The sequence below is a fragment of the Phyllobates terribilis genome, unplaced genomic scaffold (genome assembly GCF_046119375.1).
Source record: "Phyllobates terribilis strain yellow unplaced genomic scaffold, ASM4611937v1 Scaffold_2__4_contigs__length_985480577, whole genome shotgun sequence".
Taxonomy (NCBI): Eukaryota; Metazoa; Chordata; class Amphibia; order Anura; family Dendrobatidae; genus Phyllobates; species Phyllobates terribilis.
The window spans coordinates 820,275,773-820,297,203 of NW_027362762.1; the positions used below are offsets into that span (position 1 = coordinate 820,275,773).

A 21,431-nucleotide genomic window follows, 5' to 3' on the forward strand; every position below is an offset into this window, starting at 1 on the left:
CTCCTCCTGTTTCTCCTTGCACAAAGGTGGAGGTAGTGGTCCTGCTGCTGGGTTGTTACCCTCCTACGGCCCCCTCCACGTCTCCTGGTGTACTGGCCTGTCTCCTGGTAGCGCCTCCAGCCTCTGGACACTACGCTGACAGACACAGCAAACCTTCTTGCCACAGCTCGCATTGATGTGCCATCCTGGATGAGCTGCACTACCTGAGCAACTTCTGTGTGTTGTAGAGTCCGTCTCATGCTACCACGAGTGTGAAAGCACAACCAACATTCAAAAGTGACCAAAACATCAGCCAGAAAGCTTTGGTACGGAGATGTGGGATGTGGTCCCCACCTGCAGAACCACTCCTTTATTGAGTGTGTCTTGATAATTGCCAATAATTTCCATCTATTGTCTATTCCATTTGCACAACAGCATGTGAAATTGATTGTCAATCAGTGTTGCTTCCTAAGTGGACAGTTTGATTTTACAGAAGTTTGATTTACTTGGAGTTATATTCTGTTGTTTAAGTGTTCCCTTTATTTTTTCGAGCAGTGTATATATATATATATATATATATATATATATATATATATATATATATATATATATATATATATATATATATATATATATATATATATATATATACACTGCTCGAAAAAATAAAGGGAACACTTAAACAACAGAATATAACTCTGGGAGAAATACATAATTTTTATATATATATTTATATTCATGGCCAAAAGTGTTGGCACCCATTAAATTATTCCAAAAAATTATGTATTTCTCCCAGAAAATGATTGCAGTTACATATATTTTGTTATGCTCATGTTTATTTCCTTTGTGTGCATTGGAACAACACAAAAAAAACAGAAAAAAAGACAAATTGGACATAATTTCACACAAAACCCCAAAGATGGGTCGGACAAAATTGTTGGCATCCTCAACTTAATATTTGGTTGCACACCCTTTGGAGTAAATAACTGCAATCAATCGCTTCCTCTAACCATCAACAAGTTTCTTAGACTATGTTCACACATCATGTTTTTTTCAGCGTTTTTTGATGCTTTTTTATGCAAATTTTTATGCAAATTTTCAACTGTGCTAACAGTTCCAGCAAAATCTATGAGATTCCAGAAATCTCATGCACACATCATGTTTTTTTTGTTCAGGATTTTGTGCTTTGCACGTTTTTTTGCAAAATAGATCATGTCACTTTTTTCAACGTTTTTCACCCATTTAAAGTAATGGGTGGTGAAAAAAACGCACCAAAAATGCAGGTGTCAGGTTTTTCATCGTTTTTTGTGCCAAAACCAGAATGAGATTTTTTTTCACTAAGCTTTATTTACATGCATAAAAGAGACAAAAGGACAGTGAAAAGAACGCTGAAAAAACGCACCAAAAAATAAGCAAAATAGCAAGAAGGATTTTGGCTTACTCACGTACACTGCAGTACAGCTTTTTTATGTCTCTGTGTCAGCAGTGGGGTCCTCCTGGGTCTCGTGCCATAGCGTTTCATTTCATTAAAATGTCGACGGATAGTTTGCACTGACACTCATGCACCCTGAGTCCGCAGGACAGCTTGAATTTCTTTGAAACTTTATTGGGGCTGCTTACCTACCATCCCAACTTATTATAATTGCCTGACCTGAAATAACAAGCACTTTCCACCTATTGTGTCCCCCCATTTCCGTGTAGAATGTAAGCTTGCGAGCAGGGACCTCACTCCTGATGTAACTGTTAAACTGTCTCACCTTGTATTGAATTTATTGTTTGTACATGTCCCCGCTTAATTGTAAAGTGCTGCGGAATATGTTGGCGCTATATAAATAAAAATTATTATTATTATTATTATCCCATCCAGACTATCCTGCGTTTCAACCTATCATCAATTTTTCTCTGCCGTCCACGTTAAGGGAGAGTAGCAACACTGCCATGGGTTGTAAACGTCTTAATTAATTATGCTGAGCACCGTGGACACAGAACATCAAGATCTCTGGAGATGGATTTGTAACCTTGAGATTGTTGATATTGGTTCTCAAGTCCTACGACAGTTCCTTACTCCACTTTCTGTTCTCCATGCTTAGTGTGGCACACACAGACACAATGCAAAGATTGAGTCACTTTCTCCCCTTTTTATCTGGTTTCAGGTGTGCTTTTCCTATTGCCCACACCTGTTACTTGCCACATGTGAGTTTGAACGAGCATCACATGCTTGAAAACAAAGTTGTTGACCTGCAATTTTGGAAAGGAGCCAACAATTCTGTCTGCTCGATTTTTGGGGTTTTGAGTGAAATTATGTCCAATTTGCCTTTTTTTCTCAGTTATTTTGTGTTGTTTCCAGGGCTGTAGAGTCTGTGTCCATTTTGGAGGAGTCGGTATAAAATGGACCGACTCCTAAAATATATAATAAATTGGGTACAGTACTTCATTGCAGTATGTACTGTAAATGTTTTCATAGGAATTTGGGGACGTTATGTCGGAGTTGGGAGTCAGGGAAATTGAGAAGTCGGAGGTTTGGCTTACCGACTCCACAGCCCTGGGTGTTTCAATACACACAAATGAAATAAACGTGTATAACAAAACATGTGTGATTGCAATAATTTTCTGGGAAAAATAGATCATTTTCTGGAACAATTTCAAAGGTGCGAACACTTTCAGCCATGATGACAGTATATATGGGATAATTTTGATAGAAGAAAAGTTACCAGCTCACCCATTGTAGCGCCGGCGTCCCTGCCCTCTGCTAGGCAGGGGCGCTGTTCCCCTCACCTCTCTGCTCCGTGCCCGGCGTCCTCCTCCCGCTCTGCTGGCAGCGCGCGCTCCTTCCCGGCCACTGTGCTTAGGGCGCGCGCGCGCGCTCTCCCTCCCTCTTAAAGGGGCCGCGCGCGCCGTCCTAAGGAGTCCCCGGCCAATGGCCAGAGGACTTCACCATATATAAGGCACCTCCTCCAAAATGGAGGTGCCCGAGCAATGTTGTTGCACTGTTCACTACTCTGCTTCAGCCCTCAGGTCCCGTTGCCAGTTACTTGCCAGATACCTGCCAGATTCCTGCCAGCTTGCTGTCTTTCCTGCCTGATTATCTGCTACCTGCCTGCTAGTCTGAGGTCCGACGGTCTGCCTTACTACTCCTGTCAGTCTGTCTAAGGACCAGCCTGTCCGCTCACCTGGGAGCGCACTTCAGCCACCTGCCTGCTTGCCTGAGGTCCGACGGTCTGCCTTCCAACTCCTGTCAGTCTGTCTATGGACCAGCTTGCCTGCTCACCTGGGAGCACACATCTGCTACCTGCCTGCTAGCCTACCTGGAGGCTCCGCCGTCACGTGCTGTGACCACCTGCCTGTCCAGTGACTCCTGCCCGCTCACCTGGGAGCGCTCATCTGCTGCCTGTCTGCTAGCCTACCTGGAGGATCTGCCGTCACGTGCTGTGACCACCCGCCTGTCCAGAGACTTCTGCCCGCTCACCTGGGAGCGCTCATCTGCCGCCTGTCTGTTGGTCTTCCTGGAGGCTCCGCCGTCACATGCTGTGACCACCCGTTCATCCAGAGACTCTCGCCTGCTCACCTGGGAGCTCACGTCTATCATCAGCCGCCACAGGTCGTACCAACCCTTTACCCAGAGACTGCCCCGGTCACTTGCCGTGACCATCTGCCCGTTCATCCAGAGACTGCCCCGGTCACTTGCCATGACCATCTGCCCGTTCATTCAGAGACTGCCCCGGTCACTTGCCGTGACCATCTGCCCGTTCATTCAGAGACTGCCCCGGTCACTTGCCGTGACCATCTGCCCGTTCATCCAGAGACTGCCCCGGTCACTTGCCGTGACCTCCAGCCCGTTCACTCAGAGACTGTCCCGGTCACCTGCTGTGACTTCCTGCCCGTCTTCCCTGGTCGCCACCCGCTCCCTTACAAGGACCGCCCCCTTGTATAGTAGCTCAGAGGTTCCGCCTCCCAGACCCGTTACACCCATGATCTTGGCATCCTAAAGCATGGAACTCAAAGGACCACTTGCTCATACAGGAAACGCGTTTCGAACACAAGCCTGCGTTCTTCATCAAAGCCTAGATGAGGAACGTAGGCTTGCGTTCGAAACGCGTTGCTATGTCAACTCTTACCATGGAAACCTTTTAATCCAATACATTTTTGCAAATCGTTGAAGCTGGAATCCCTTTTTTCTTTCCTGTATATATGGGATAACATCTGGTGGATTTTCTTCACTAAAAACTTTACAGTTATATTTTGTCAGTGGCTCTCTTGTAACTTTGCAATAACCATCTAGAAAGGTCTTATTTTCTTCAGACTATTTTTCTTCTCCTGGACTTTGTGACATAAGTCTTGGAAAGGACTGATTATTTCAATAAAATAGAGGAAGTTTCTGACCTTTGTGTTATTAAGGCCATGTGGCTGCTTGATTTGTTCTATGGTATATCAAAGTGGACGCCTCCCTGATGAAGAAGACTGGATGGCTGAAAAAGTTTTGATTTGATAAATTCACTTTTATATCTGGAGACCTATAGGGCCTTATTGACTAAACAGCGCAAAGGCATTAACACCTAATAGTACCAGAAACCACCTTGCAGGCATGAGTATATTTGGGCTGTAAAAGGCGTTGTGTGCTATGGGCTTATGGATCTTGACAAAACATGGTCCCGACAGTCTCCTGGTTCATTTGTTCGTGTCTTTGTTGGCCCTTTTATTTGGTTTTGAGCTGCCTCCAAAGGCTTGAACAAATATTCTTCACAAGCACATTAATCACTAAGCGCTGACTGCATAGCCAGCTCAGATGTGAAGGTCTGTATGTTCTCTCCTTCATGTCTCGGTAAAGTATCTATATTGCTGTAGCTTCTGCTTTAACCCTCTTGCACCTAAAGATAAGGGCACAAGAATACATCAGAGAAGTAGCCATCCTTCAGCTTATGGGTTAATCTGTGGTCCAGTGTGTTCATCAGACGTCAATTACACCAAGGTTATAATATGGAGTACGGCTTCAAGTTGTATGTTAGCTGTCTTCATGCCTTTATTCTCATCACCAACAGTTTATTAAGTTGCCTTTTATTTCAAGAGGAAGAGACACAACAATGGTTTTCTAATAAAGTTTGAAAATGAAATCTTTGAACGCTGCAGGTGCATTATGCCCTTGAAAATAGGTTAGATTTAATGAAATGTACACTCGCCTCCTCCTATCACTGCTCTTTGTAGAGTTGCATCTATTTGATATTTATTCTCTAATGCATGAAAATAAAGCCGCCTCTTCTTGCAAAGTATGGGGAAACTTACAGGACCCACAAAAATTATTATACCGGTATGGGCTCACTAGAAGTGACAATAATATTAACCTCCATGCTGACTGCCCTGAATGACCTATCAGTAGACATATGCTATTTTACAATAGTCAGTAATCTGGAGACCAGTGACAGACTACTGACTGCTGTGAATTACGGTAAATCCTGTTTTCCACAACATTGAAACATATAAAAGATCCAGGGCTGCTGAGTCAGAGTTAGTTTTGGATGGAGTCTATGGAAATCATGATCATGTTATCACTGGGTCTAGAGGGGGAAGCGTAGCCAGTGCAACCTACAGTGCCTACAAGTAGTATTCAACCCCCTGCAGATTTAGCTGGTTGACACATGAGGAATTAACTTGGCATTGTGACATTTGTACTGTAGATCAGCCTGGAAGTGGGAAATGCACTGCAGCAAATTTTTTTTTTGTTTTTTTTTTTAAAACGTAAAAAGTTAATTCAGAGTGTCATTTATTATTCAACCCCTCAAACCACAAGAATTCTGTTTGGTCCCCCAAAAGTATTAAGAAGTAGTTCAGGCACCAAGAATAATGAGCTTCACATGTGTGGATTAAAGATCTCTTTTGCCAGCCTTTTCTGACTATTTAAGACCCTCCCCAAACTTGTGAACAGCACTCAGACATGGTCAACATGGGAAAGACAAAGGAGCATTCCAAGGCCATCAGAGACAAGATCGTGGAGGGTCACAAGGCTGGCAAGGGGTACAAAACCCTTTCCAAGGAGTTGGGCCTACCTGTCTCCACTGTTGGGAGCATCATCCGTAAGTGGAAGGCTTATGGAACTACTGTTAGCCTTCCACGGCCAGGACAGCCTTTGAAAGTGTCCTCCCGTGCCGAGGCCAGGCTTGTCCGAAGAGTCAAGGCTAACCCAAGGACAACAAGGAAGGAGCTCCGGGAAGATCTCATGGCAGTGGGGACATTGGTTTCAGTCAATACCATAAGTAACGTACTCCACCGCAATGGTCTCCGTTCCAGACGAGCCCGTAAGGTACCTTTACTTTCAAAGCGTCATGTCAAGGCTCGTCTACAGTTTGCTCAAGATCACTTGGAGGACTCTGAGACAGACTGGTTCAAGGTTCTATGGTCTGATGAGACCAAGATCGAGATCTTTGGTGCCAACCACACACGTGACGTTTGGAGACTGGATGGCACTGCATACGACCCCAAGAATACCATCCCTACAGTCAAGCATGGTGGTGGCAGCATCATGCTGTGGGGCTGTTTCTCTGCCAAGGGGCCTGGCCATCTGGTCCGCATCCATGGGAAGATGGATAGCACGGCCTACCTGGAGATTTTGGCCAAGAACCTCCGCTCCTCCATCAAGGATCTTAAGATGGGTCGTAATTTCATCTTCCAACAAGACAACGACCCAAAGCACACAGCCAAGAAAACCAAGGCCTGGTTCAATAGGGAAAAAGTCAAGGTGTTGGAGTGGCCTAGTCAGTCTCCTGACCTTAACCCAATTGAAAACTTGTGGAAGGAGCTCAAGAATAAAGTCCACATGAGACACCCAAAGAACCTAGATAACTTGGAGAAGATCTGCATGGAGGAGTGGGCCAAGATAACTCCACAGACCTGTGCCGGCCTGATCAGGTCTTATAAAAGACGATTATTAGCTGTAATTGCAAACAAGGGTTATTCCACTAAATATTAAACATAGGGGTTGTATAATAATTGACCCACACTTTTATGTTTAAAATTTAATAAAATTCAACTGAGCAACATAACTTTTTGGTTTGTAAGATTTATGCTTCTGTTCATAAAACCTACTCTCGTTTGCAGTTTGAAGGCTCTAACTTATTTGCATCTTATCAAACCAGCTAAATCTGCAGGGGGTTGAATACTACTTGTAGGCACTGTATACTGTATACACATTTAGTACTGTATATACAGCAATCGGGAAGTCAGACAGTAATAAACCCTATCAGCCTTCTCTAAGAGGAACCCGGCTGTGTCTGACAGTCGGCTTCTTAGAATCATAGAATGTTAAGAGTATGAAGGGACCTCTAGGGTCATCATGTCCAACCCCCTGCTCAATGCAGGAGTCACTAAACCATCTCAGACAGATGTCTGTCCAGCCTCTGTTTGAAGACTTCCATTGAAGGAGAACTCACCACCTCTCGTGGCAGTCTGTTCCACTCATTGATCACCCACACTGTCAAAAAGTTTTTTCTAATATATAATTTGTATCTTCTCCTATTCAGTTTCATTCCATTGCTTCTAGTCTTTCTTTGTGCAAATGAGAATAAAGCTGATCCCTCTACAATGTGACAGCCCTTGAGATATTTGTAGACAGCTATTAAGCCTCCTCTCAGTCTTCTCTTTTGCAAGCTAAACATTCCCAAATCCTCTAACCGTTCCTCATAGGACATTGTTTGCAGACCTGTCACCATTTTGGTCGCTCTTCTCTGAACTTGCTCCTGTATCTTCATGTACTTTTTAAAATGTGGTGCCCAGAACTGGACACAGTATGCCAGATGAAGTCTGACCAAAGAGGTGTAGGGTGGGGGGGAGGATAATTATTTCACGTGATCTAGTGTGTATGCTTCTGTTAATGCAACTCAGAATTGTGTTTGCCTTTTTTTTTGCTGCTGCATCACACTATTGACTCATGTTCAGTCTGTGATCTATCAGTATACCCAAGTCTTTTTAATATGTGCTGTTGCTTCGTTATATTCCTCCCATTCTGTATATGCTTTTTTCATTTTTCTTGCCCAGATGTAGGACTTTGCATTTCTCCCTCTTAAAAAAAACATTTTGTTAATTGCTGCCCACAGTTCCAGTTTGTTTAGATCTTTTTGAATCCTTTCATTCTCCTCCCGCATGATCTCATGTAGCTGATATACAGTACAAGTTCTATGCCCATGCTGCGGATTTTTCCGCAGCGTTTATGCTGCGCTCAAAAATCCGCAGCATGTCCATTAATTTTGCGGAAGCGCGGCGTAATCGCCGCCATTGGCTTGCATTGAGACGCACATAATCCGTGTCAGTACATTTGTACTCACGGATTATATGCATTTCAATGTGCGGATGGTACCCAGTTCTGGAGGAGAGGAGACTCTCGTCCAGACCTGGGTACCATTGTACCTGTAAAAAAAAAGAATAAAATAAAAAATAAAGATTATATTCACCTTCCGACGGCCCCCGGTCTCCTTCCCTTTGCTTGCGGGCAGGACTGTAGGACCTGCAGTGACGTCACAGTCATGTGACCGCAGGCCCTTCAGTGCAGTGTCCCGCGATCAGCTGGCAGACAGGAGCGAGCGCAGCAACACACGCCGGGCCATCAGAGGGTAAGTATAGGTTTATTTTTTTATTTTTAAACATTCTTACAGTCACACTATATAAATCCATGCTGTTTACATGGATTTATATAGTGTGACCTAGTTGTCAAGAACTTTCCAAGTGATGCTAAAATCGCCTGGAAAGCGCTTGTCAATCCGCATGCAGAAACGCATGTGAAAACGCTTCAAATCCGCATGTATTTGGCAGGAAAAACGCATGCACAATCTGCATGCGTTTTTTCTGCCAGGGAGATGCAGAAATGATGCAGAAATTTTCTGCTTCATTTCTGCATCGTGGGCACATAGCCTCAGGGGTGATACAGGGAGAGGGGGCACAGTCAGGGGTGACATAAGGAAATGGGGATCAGTTAGGGGTGATGTAAGGGGATGGGGATCAGTCAGGGGTGATTTAGGGTGAGGGGGTGCAGTCAGGGGTGATAAGAGGGATGAGGGAATAGGCTCATCAAATTGTGATGACTAGACGACAGGGAAAGAGTATCTACAATACTGAAGGATCTTATAAGGCACTCCGAATACACAGTTAGTATGTACCAAAAGTAATAAAAAGACCGGTGAACCAGCATTAGGGTAATGGGAACCCAAAGCTCACTGTGTGAAGTGCCTACAATAGGAATGTAATCACTATCACTGCATCATGGAGGAAGCGTCAATTGTTCAGGAATGCTTTGAGGAACATGACAAAAAGTTCATGGTGTTGACTAAGCTTTCAAATTTCGCAAATTTGAACCCGAGAAAGCATTTGTGGGTTGTGCTGGAACAACAAATCTGAGCCATGGAAGCAGCACATAATTTACAACTTACAGGACATGAAGGATCTGCTGCTAACATGTTGGTGCCATGCCGCTAAGAGTCAAACCTATTTGGGCAATTCAAAGACAACCTACGCAATATTAGTTGGGTGGTTTAACTGCTATGAATGAATAGTGCCATGTAAACCCAGCCTAAGGCTATGTGCACACGAAGCGATTTTAATGCGTTTTTGCAGCGTATTTTCGCTGCGAAAACGCCGCAAAAACTCATTAAAATCGCTTGTAATACACCGCGTGCAGAATTATTAGGCAAATGAGTATTTTGATCACATGATACTTTTTATACATGTTGTCCTACTCCAAGCTGCATAGGCTTGAGAGCCAACTACCAATTAAGTAAATCTGGTGATGTGCATCTCTGTAATGAGGAGGGGTGTTGTCTAATGACATCAACACCCTATATAAGGTGTGCTTACTTATTAGGCAACTTCCTTTCCTTTGGCAAAATGGGTCAGAAGAGAGATTTGACGGGCTCTGAAAAGTCCAAAATTGTGAGATGTCTTGCAGAGGGATGCACCAGTCTTGAAATTTCCAAACTTTTGAAGCGTGATCACCGAAAAATCAAGCCAACAGGGTCGCAAGAAGCATGTTGGCCAAAAAAGGCGCAAAATAACTGCCCATGAATTGAGGAAAATCAAGCGCGAAGCTGCCAAGATGCCATTCACCACCAGTTTTGCCATATTTCAGAGCTGCAACGTTACTGGAGTATCAAAAAGAACAAGGTGTGCGATACTCAGGGACATGGCCAAGGTAAGGAAGGCTGAAAACGACCACCTTTGATCAAGAAACATGAGATAAAACGTCAAGAATGGGCCAAGAAATATCTTAAGACTGATTTTTCAAAGGTTTTATGGACTGATGAAATGAGAGTGACTCTTGATGGGCCAGATGGATGGGCCAGAGGCTGGATCAATAAAGGGCAGAGAGCTCCACTCCGACTCAGACGCCAGCAAGGTTGAGGTGGGGTACTGGTATGGGCTGGTATCATCAAAGATGAACTTGTGGGACCTTTTCGGGTTGAGGATGGAGTGAAGCTCAACTCCCAGACCTACTGCCAGTTTCTAGAAGACAACTTCTTCAAGCAGTGGTACAGGAAGAAGACGGTGTTGTTCAAGAAAAACATGATTTTCATGCAGGACAATGCTCCATCACATGCATCCAACTACTCCACAGCATGGCTGGCCAGTAAAGGTATAAAAGAAGAAAAAATAATGACAAAAAAAATGTGAGATCTACAGGGAGGGAAAACAGTACACCTCTCGGAACAGGGTCTGGGAGGCTGTGGTGGCTGCTGCAAGCAATGTTGATCGAAAACAGATCAAGCAACTGACAGAATCTATGGATGGAAGGCTGTTGAGTGTCATCATAAAGAAAGGTGGCTATATTGATCACTAATTTTTTCGGTTTTTGTTTTGCATGTCAGAAAAGTTTATTTCTAAATTTTGTGCACTGATATTGTTTTACCTGGTGAAAATAAACAAGTGAGATGGGATTATATTTGGTTTTTATTAAGTTGCCTAATAATTCTGCACAGTAAAGGTTACCTGCACAAACAGGTATCCTCCTAAGATAGCCAAATCTAAAAAAAAAACCACTCCAACTTCCAAAAATATTAAGCTTGGATATTCATGAGTCTTTTGGGTTGATTGAGAACATAGTTGTTGATCAATAATAAAAATAATCCTCTAAAATACAACTTGCTTAATAATTCTGTACACAGTGTAGGTCTGCCATTTACTGTAATGCAAATCTGCATGTGCTGTGCATATCATGCGGAAATTTCCGCTGCGAATTTGCATTGCGGTAAAACCCGCAGTAAGACCAATTCTAGTGCGATTTCGAAGTGATGCTAAAATCGCTTGGAAAAGCGCTTGACAAAAGCATGCAAAATTGCATGCTAAAAACACTTATCCCTGGCAGAAAAAAATGCATGTACAATCCGCATGCGTTTTTTTTCTGCCAGGGAGATGCAGAAACGCTCAGGAAAAATGCGGAGGATTTCTGCATTGTGGGCACATAGCCTAATTGTCAAGGTTTTCACTTGTTTTTGCCTTTATGTATCCTCTCTGCCAAGTTGTGTTTGCATTATATGCTGAATATACACAAATCTTTGAAAGGTTTCTAATATTAAACAATAATAGTAATACATAAGCTTGTATCGGTGCATGCAGAAAGTTTTTTAACTTCTTAGTATAGCACTTGAAGGGACTAGATTGTATAATAATGACCTTAATAACAATAATAATAATCTTTTTATTTATATAGCGCCAACATATTCCGTAGCGCTTTACAATTCAGACAATTTACAGACATTATGGACACTGTCCCCAACGGGGCTCACAATCTACATTCCCTATCAGTATGTCTTTGGAGTGTGGAAGGAAACCGGAGAACCCAGAGGATACCCTCGCAAACACGGGGAGAACATACAAACTCCTTGCAGATGTTGTCCTTGGTAGGATTTGAACCCAGGACCCCAGCACTGCAAGGCTGCAGTGCTAACCACTGAGCCACCATGCTAACAGGGAACCTATGATCAAATTTGCCTCATTTGAGATACGGCCACCATCTTTCAGCCCTGATATACAGCATTCTAATATGCTGTATATAAGCCCACGATTCAGCCTTCAACAAAAGATAAACACCTTTTATTATACTCACCTGGCAGCCGGGTCTGAGGGGCGCCGCTGGTCCTGCTCCTCCCTTGTTTCGATGCAGTCCTCCTTCTTGCTTTGTGTGGATCACACATCTCTACGTCATCCACACAGTGTTCCCCGGCATCGCTCCTCCTGCGCAAGTGAACTTCTCTGCCCTGACTAGGGCAGAGTAAAGTACTACGGTGCACATGAGATGGGGCTTTTTGACCTTTCCCAGCGCTTGCGCACTGCAGTACTTTGCTCTGCCCTCAACAGGGCAGAGAACTACGCCTGCACAGGAGCGCGATACCAGGGACCCTGTGTGGATGAAGTAGGGACGTGTCATCCAAACAAAGTACAGAAGGAGGACGGCATCAAAAGAAGAGAGGAGGTGACGGACCAAGACCAGTGACGCCATGAGACCCAACCGCCCCACAGGTGAGTATAATAAAAGGTGTTTTTCTTTTGTTGCAGGCTGGATCAGGGGTATATATACAGGGTATTAAAATTCTGTATATCAGGGCTGAAAGGTGGTGGCCGTATCTCAAGTGGGGCAAACCAGGTGAGTGGTTCCCTTTAAAAGTTTAGATATCAAGGATATCAAGTGACATAAAAAACAAATGGCCTCCTTAGTTACTCAAACAACAAAAATCCGCAGAAAAAAATATCCTGGAGTGTCACAACCCATCCATTGATAAAATTCATGTAACAAAAGAGTCATTCTCAACTCCTCACACGGTTCGTGTATTGTTTCGCCGCATATAAAATTCCCAGTAGATACAAGACACGGTTTTCTGCCATGTCAAACGCATGGCATATAAAGCCATCCACAACCTGTCTCCTCCATACATCTGTGACCTAGTCTCCCGGTATTTACCTGCACGAAACCTCCGATCCTCATAAGATCTCCTTCTCTACTCCCCTCTTATCTCCTCTTCCTACAATTGCATACAAGATTTCTCCTGTGCATCCCCCTACTCTGGAACTCTGTACCCCCACATATCAGACTCTCACCTACCGTGGAAACCTTCAAAAGGAACCTAGAGACCTACCTCTTCCGAGAAGCGTACTTCCTGCAGTAACCACTGCGCCACCATAGCTCTACCCTCACCTACTGTATCCTCACCCATCCCTTGTAGACTGTGAGCCCTCGCGGGCAGGGTCCTCGCCCCTCCTGTACCAATCGCTGACTCATTTTTGTTCAAATTATTGTACTTGCTGTTAGCTATGTATACCCCTTCTAAACATGTAAAGCACCATGGAATTAATAGCTCTATAATAACAAATAATAATGTTTTCTTCACTGTGACACTACACAGGCTGACAAATAATCCAGATGCATGCGCAGTTGTCAAGAACGCTTTTAATTTTCGCTCAAGTCCAACTAAACTTTAAATGCAGCAATAAAAAGCCAGATGTTTTCAAAGAGGAAGGAGTGGACACTGGCTGGTACCTTTGGTATAAAACAATGGATTTGGTGATTATTTGGATTTGGGAGAAAGCTTGAAGTGTTGCTAACAACTTAATATGCATCTGGACCACTAACTCCCACTGAAGCCCTGTGAAGAAGACATCTGAACTATTTGCTGAAAACATTTTTTAACTCAAGAGCATTTGGGACTTGCACTCGCGGTGAAAGAAAAGGACAGTGTGATAAGACGATGTGGTAAATACTGTGATGTACAAAAAGGAAGAGTCATGTCCAATGACCCCTCTCAGATCCCAGCTCAGTTGGAAAGTGAAGGCTGAAGCCGATAACGTGAGTCAACAGATAAAACAGGAACGTAGTCAGAGAACCTGTCAAGTATCAGAACCAGAAGAAACACAGGTATACGAGCAATATCAGACAGACAAATGACTTTTGCGAGGGCCTGATGTACACGGTGCATATCACATATTATACTTATCACAATCTATAAGATAAATTACAAACGTGGTATTATAATTAATATACAGTACAGACCAAAAGTTTGGACACACCTTCTCATTTAAAGATTTTTCTGTATTTTCATAACTATGAAAATTGTACATTCACACTGAAGGCATCAAAACTATGAATTAACACATGTGGAATTATATACTTAACAAAAAAGTGTGAAACAACTGAAAATATGTCTTATATTCTAGGTTCTTCAAAGTAGCCACCTTTTGCTTTGATGACTGCTTTGCACACTCTTGGCATTCTCTTGATGAGCTTCAAGAGGTAGTCACCGGAAATGGTCTTCCAACAATCTTGAAGGAGTTCCCAGAGATGCTTAGCACTTGTTGGCACTTTTGCCTTCACTCTGCGGCCCAGTTCACCCCAAACCATCTCGATTGGGTTCAGGTCTGGTGACTGTGGAGGCCAGGTCATCTGGCGTAGCACCCCATCACTCTCTCTCTTGGTCAAATAGCCCTTACACAGCCTGGAGGTGTGTTTGGGGTCATTGTCCAGTTGAAAAATAAATGATGGTCCAACTAAACGCAAACCGGATGGAATAGCATGCCGCTGCAAGATGCTGTGGTAGCCATGCTGGTTCAGTATGCCTTCAATTTTGAATAAATCCCCAACAGTGTCACCAGCAAAGCACCCCACACCATCACACCTCCTCCATGCTTTACGGTGGGAACCAGGCATGTAGAGTCCATCCGTTCACCTTTTCTGCGTCGCACAAAGACATGGTGGTTGGAACCAAAGATCTCAAATTTGGACTCATCAGACCAAAGCACAGATTTCCACTGGTCTAATGTCCATTCCTTGTGTTCTTTAGCCCAAACAAGTCTCTTCTGCTTGTTGCCTGTCCTTAGCAGTGGTTTCCTAGCAGCTATTTTACCATGAAGGCCTGCTGCACAAAGTCTCCTCTTAACAGTTGTTGAAGAGATGTGTCTGATGCTAGAACTCTGTGTGGCATTGACCTGGTCTCTAATCTGAGCTGCTGTTAACCTGCGATTTCTGAGGCCGGTGACTCAGATAAACTTATCCTCAGAAGCAGAGGTGACTCTTGGTCTTCCTTTCCTGGGGCGGTCCTCATGTGAGCCAGTTTCTTTGTAGCGCTTGATGGTTTTTGCAACTGCAATTGGGGACACTTTCAAAGTTTTCCCAATTTTTCGCACTGACTGACCTTCATTTCTTAAACTAATGATGGCCACTCGTTTTTCTTTACTTAGCTGCTTTTTTCTTGCCATAATACAAATTCTAACAGTCTATTCAGTAGGACTATCAGCTGTGTATCCACCTGACTTCTGCGCAACACAACTGATGGTCCCAACCCCATTTATAAGGCAAGAAATCCCACTTATTAAACCTGACAGGGCACACCTGTGAAGTGAAAACCATTTCCGGTGACTACCTCTTGAAGCTCATCAAGAGAATGCCAAGAGTGTGCAAAGCAGTCATCAAAGGAAAAGGTGGCTACTTTGAAGAACCTAGAATATAAGACATATTTTCAGTTGTTTCACACTTTTTTGTTAAGTATATAATTCCACATGTGTTAATTCATAGTTTTGATGCCTTCAGTGTGAATGTACAATTTTCATAGTCATGAAAATACAGAAAAATCTTTAAATGAGACGGTGTGTCCAAACTTTTGGACTGTACTGTACATTTTGATTTTGGAGAAGACTTGGCCGTAAACACAAGACTTGGATGTTTCGCAACATAGGCATATGCACAGGCTTCAGAAACATTATAAGCATCTCTGTCCGTTCTTGCCTAAAAATAAACTCAGTAACAGAAGATTGCGAATTCCAGCTGCGTTACATGAACTGCATCAGTATCTCTGCCTCATTGACATTGCAAGGGACTTATTTTGATAAAGTGTTGGAAAGTATTTGTGATTAACAATGGAAATTCCTCACAGTAGATGTCTGTATGTTTGTTATTTTGTAGCAAGCTTCCTGGCCTGTTCTTCTACCCTGGTTAATATCTAGCTCCAGTATTTTCCTCTAGATAGTCTGGGTATCAAAAGCATATGTATTTGTAAGCGACATGTGGTATACAGTGGTGGCCAAAAGTATTGGCACCCTTGCAATTCTGTCAGATAATACTCAGTTTCTTCCTGAAAATGATTGCAATCACAAATTCTTTGGTATTATTATCTTCATTTAATTTGCTTGCAAGGAAAAAACACAAAAGAGAATGAAGCAAAAATCAAATCATTGATCATTTCACACAAAACTCCAAAAATGGGCCAGACAAAAGTATTGGCACCCTCAGCCTAATACTTGGTTGCACAACCTTTAGCCAAAATAACTGCGAACAATCGCTTCCGTTAACCATCAATGAGTTTCTTACAATGCTCTGCTGGAATTTTAGACCATTCTCCTTTGGCAAACTGCTCCAGGTCCCTGATATTTGAAGGGTGCCTTCTCCAAACTGCCATTTTGAGATCTCTCCACAGGTGTTCTATGGGATTCAGGTCTGGACTCATTGCTGGCCACCTTAGAAGTCTCCAGTGCTTTCTCTCAAACCATTTTATAGTGCTTTTGGAAGTGTGTTTTGGGTCATTGTCCTGCTGGAAGACCCATGACCTCTGAGGGAGACCCAGCTTTCTCACACTGGGCCCTACATTATGCTGCAAAATTTGTTGGTAGTCTTCAGACTTCATAATGCCATGCACACGGTCAAGCAGTCCAGTGCCAGAGGCAGCGAAGCAACCCCAAAACATCAGGGAACATCCGCCATGTTTGACTGTAGGGACCGTGTTCTTTTCTTTGAATGCCTCTTTTTTTTCCTGTACACTCTATGTTGATGCTTTTTCCCAAAATGCTCTACTTTTGTCTCATCTGACCAGAGAACATTCTTCCAAAACGTTTTAGGCTTTATCAGGTAAGTTTTGGCAAACTCCAGCCTGGCTTTTTTATGTCTCGGGGTAAGAAGTGGGGTCTTCCTGGATATCCTACCATACAGTCCCTTTTCATTCAGACGCAGACGGATAGTACGGGTTGACACTGTTGTACCCTCGGACTGCAGGGCAGCTTGAACTTGTTTGGATGTTAGTCGAGGTTCTTTATCCACCATCCGCACAATCTTGCCTTGAAATCTCTCGTCAATTTTTCTTTTCCGTCCACATCTAGGGAGGTTAGCCACAGTGCCATGAGCTTTAAACTTCTTGATGACATTGCGCACGGAAGACACAGGAACATTCAGGTCTTTGGAGATGGACTTGTAGCCTTGAGATTGCTCATGCTTCCTCACAATTTGGTTTCTCAAGTCCTCAGACAGTTCTTTGGTCTTCTTTCTTTTCTCCATGCTCAATGTGGTACACACAAGGACACAGGACAGAGGTTGAGTCAACTTTAATCCATGTTAACTGGCTGCAAGTGTGATTTAGTTATTGCCAACACCTGTTAGGTGCCACAGGTAAGTTACAGGTGCTGTTAATTACACGAATTAGAGAAGCATCACATGATTTTTCAAACAGTGCCAATACTTTTGTCCACCCCCTTTTTTAGGTTTGGTGTGGAATTATATCCAATTTGGCTTTAGGACAATTCTTTTTGTGTTTTTTCATTGAAGACAAATTAAATGAAGATAATAATACCAAAGAATTTGTGATTGCAATCATTTTCAGGAAGAAACTGAGTATTATCTGACAGAATTGCAGGGGTGCCAATACTTTTGGCCACCACTGTATATTATAAATGTAAATGTCGGATGAATAGCGATTAATGTACTTCTTGAGCAAATTGCAACTTTTCATGCATTTAGGCTAAGGAATAATTGTAACATCATGTATAGTTAACACAACTATCATGGTGATCATAGTTATATGTAAATGAAATGGCCTTCCCTCCTGACATGAAAATTATAAACCACCTACAGTTATTGTTAAAACCTTCAATAAAGGAAACCTTTTACCACAAATCGCTCACAAGTGATATTAATTCAGTATCTGTGGACATGGTGACCTCCACTCGCATCACCAGTTGAGTTCTGATGTCATTATTTCAGTGTTGATCAGGAAAATGTATGTGATAATGTAATGAACTGTATTAGAAGTCACCTTGGATTTCTGGTATCAGTCTGAATAAAAGCACTTATAAAAATACACTTTAGATTTAAAGCACTACAAAGACTACAGTAATCAGCCATATATCTGTAACCCTAGTTCTACTGTTACTCACATATGAACGTACATATATTGAAGACCTCTCTCTACTCTACATGTAGCACAAGTGAAGTGTCATTTCCATCAACTGCTCTTAAAGGATCCGGTCGCATCCCAAAACGCAATTAACCTTCAGATATACGGGTAATATACAGGTTAATAGAGTTCCAAAGCTGCCCGGCCGCTGCACTGGAAGCCTGGCTTACGGAAGGAAATGAACTTTATTCCTCCCAGCAGCCTCAGGCTTTCAGTCAGAGGCGCGGCTTTAGTCACCACTCAGTACATAGTGAGCTGCAGCTGTAACCACGCCCTCGCATTGACTGACAGCCGTCTCCATAGAACATCAGTGCCAAGTCGGATGTCGGTCATTGTCAGGGCATGGTAACAGCCGTCGGTCACTACGTAATGAGCTTTGACTGAAACTGCTCAGTCCGCGCCTCCATGATTGAAAACGTGAGATTTCAGTGTAGCGGCCGGGCAGCTTTAGAACACTATTAACCTGCAAATTAACCCCATATCTGCAGGTTAATAGCGTTTTGGGATGGGACAGGTTCTGCAGTGAGATTAGGAGAGTAGACCGTCAGTCAGTACATGTCTCATACTGGCAACAGTCCCGTTAATTTAAAATAATCTCTGAAGACAGATTCACAGGAAGATCTGTATCCGGCACACAGATCGAAATAGCTCATTTACATATTAAGAAAACAGATTTCTCTAGAATAAAATATAATTTTATTCAAATTTCTATGACCTGCATGCCTACATAGATGGCTTAGAGCAGGGATATCAAACGCAAATACACAGAGGGCCAAAATAAAAAAACGCATAGTCCTCCATACAGTATAATGGGCCCCATATAGTCCCCTATACAGAATAATGGCCCCACATAGGGGTGGTGGTTTTGGTGTCGAGAGCCAAATAAAAGTTTAACATGTATGGCTTAGAGAGAGGTAGATTGATCCTACTGACAGTTTCCATTAATAGTCCCATTTTGTCAATTGTTTATAAAGGGTTGATTTTTCATATAAAATGTAGCCTCAGGAGACATAGTCTTTAAACACAAAATGACTATTTTATATCATATTCCTTTTACTACCATAATATCCACTGTGTTACCACCTCTTTCAATGTATTCTGTTGATTCATAAGGACATCATATATGGAGGGAGGTCCAACTCTCGGAGCCCTGTGCCCTATATTAGCCAGAGTGGAGAGCAGCCAACAAAAAGCAGTTCTTGTATGGCGACTCCGGCCCATCTATGGAATTTATTAACTACTATGAATTTTGCTGGTTGCAATTTCCCTGACTACAACCACTGATAAACATCTCAGTTTCAATATAAAATGGGGTTGTTGCGATTGATCACTCCTTTAATGTTATTAGATTAGGAGGCCTTTGCACCATTTTGTTATTTGACAATTCCCGTGCTATCTTACCAAATGGAAATGTATGAATTCTTATACAAAAGCTAAATTATTGCCCACTGCTTTGGAAGAAGGGCTGTAAGGAACTGGAGCTTCGCTGCATTTAGATGATGTTTTTAATTTTATTTTTTGGATTTCACCAATAAGGAACAATATATTTGATGATATTTACCTGAAGTGCTGATACAAATTGGATAGTGCTGACGAAGGCCAGGGATGTGCCATGTGCAAAATTGTATCTAATCGTGTCCACAAAGTGTGAAATATCAATTTTTATGTCGACAAACACATACAGCATTCGCATTCCATGAGTGGCATCAATGGGAACTGTAGGATGAAAAGTCAAGTGTTAGATGTTGGAACACACTCTTTACTTAATAATCCTTAATGGGGTGGTCTCATACTAAAGTTCAGTTTAATCCTAAATGTCTACTTAATGAAATAATCTACTTGCTTTTCTAATATACTTAAATTAAAAAGTCCCAACCATTCCCTCTCTATGCTATCCCACTGCTTTATTTATGCATTTTTTACTTCCGTTTTGATACCGTTTCGTTTGAGAATCACTAGTGTATTCTGGGATACTCAAACAGAACATCATCAGGGAGCTGGGGCTGGCTACAGCCTGCTCTATTAAGCATGCACCTGTCGTCAATTTCAACGCATGCTCAATATGAGCTTTCTGCTCACTGTGCAGTGACAGTGCGCTCCCTCGCTCACTGTCATGTCGGTTTCGTGGGCTGAGCAGCTCTCTGCTCTCCCTTTCAATGCGCCTTGACAGTGCGCTCTCTTGCTGGCTCATCACTTCTCATTAAGGTCAGCAACGGAGTACACTGTGACTGGGCATATCAAAAAAAAATATTGCACGGTGAGCACATATTAAGCATCCATTGGAACTGACAACAGACATGCTCAATAGAGTAGGGACTATCTCAGCCCCTGAAATAGATGTCACTGATGATGCTTCGTTTCAGGGTGGGAAAAGCAGCTGTGGCAGTAACCACAGCCCTGGCCCCCAAATGTCATCTCATTTGAGTATTCCAGCATGCACTGGAGATTCTCAAACGAAACGTCATCAAGAAGGAAGTAAAAAAACTAAAGCATTTAGAATAGATAGGGAACAGTAGGGACTTTTTAATTAAAGTGTGTTAGAAAAGTGATTAGACTATTACACTAAATAAGACATTTAAGATTAAAACCAACATTAGTTTTGGACCACCCCTTTAAAGGAAATCAGTCAACAGATTTTTCTACCCCACCTGAGAGCAGCATGATGTAGAGTCAGATCCTGATTCCAGGGATGTGCTCCTTACTGGGTTCCTTGCTGTATGTTTGATGAAATCCCTGTTTTATCTAGTTCAGACCTATCAATTGTCTGAATGTGGAGCTCTGTATAACCCCGCCCTTGTAAGGGTGTAACTTACTGTCGTGGTCCTGCCCCTGAAGACAATAATTATGTAGCGTGAATACTGTCATGCATTTTATGGTGACATGTGAAATGTAAAATGTATAGAATGTAATGTAATTAATGTATAATGTGATAAGTACTGATGCTGCTGTCTGGGTACTGCAAAGGTAATGCCTAAAGTAACTCTGGTACCCAGCTCATTTGTAGGGAGAGTATAGGATATAGCTTAGGACAAAGAGCAGATTAGACAGTGATAGGCATTGTAAGTGTAATATGCTTAGTGCATACTGTTAGAAGATAGTGACTGTAGTTAACTAAGGTTAAGGTTGCCCAGCAACAGACTGCTGGGGCAGACACAGTAAAGAGACAGTTAAATGTTTGGGACCAGCCCAAGATGGGAGGGGATGGGGTCAAGTATAAGGGGGAACTATTTCCTGGTTTAGTTGTATGTAGTGTGAGGCTCGTGTCAAGATCAAGTT

At 42.7% G+C, this 21,431-nt stretch overlaps 1 protein-coding gene across 1 annotated transcript in view; it reads right to left on the reverse strand.

Annotated features, from left to right (window-relative positions):
• The window catches only part of DPH1 (diphthamide biosynthesis 1), a 393,607-nt gene that overhangs the window by 121,145 nt on the left and 251,031 nt on the right, over positions 1–21,431 (reverse strand). Inside the window, exon 5 of the mRNA XM_073667680.1 lies at positions 19,717–19,871. Coding sequence (XP_073523781.1) covers positions 19,717–19,871 — 155 coding nt within the window. The remainder of the gene's footprint in view (positions 1–19,716; positions 19,872–21,431) is intronic.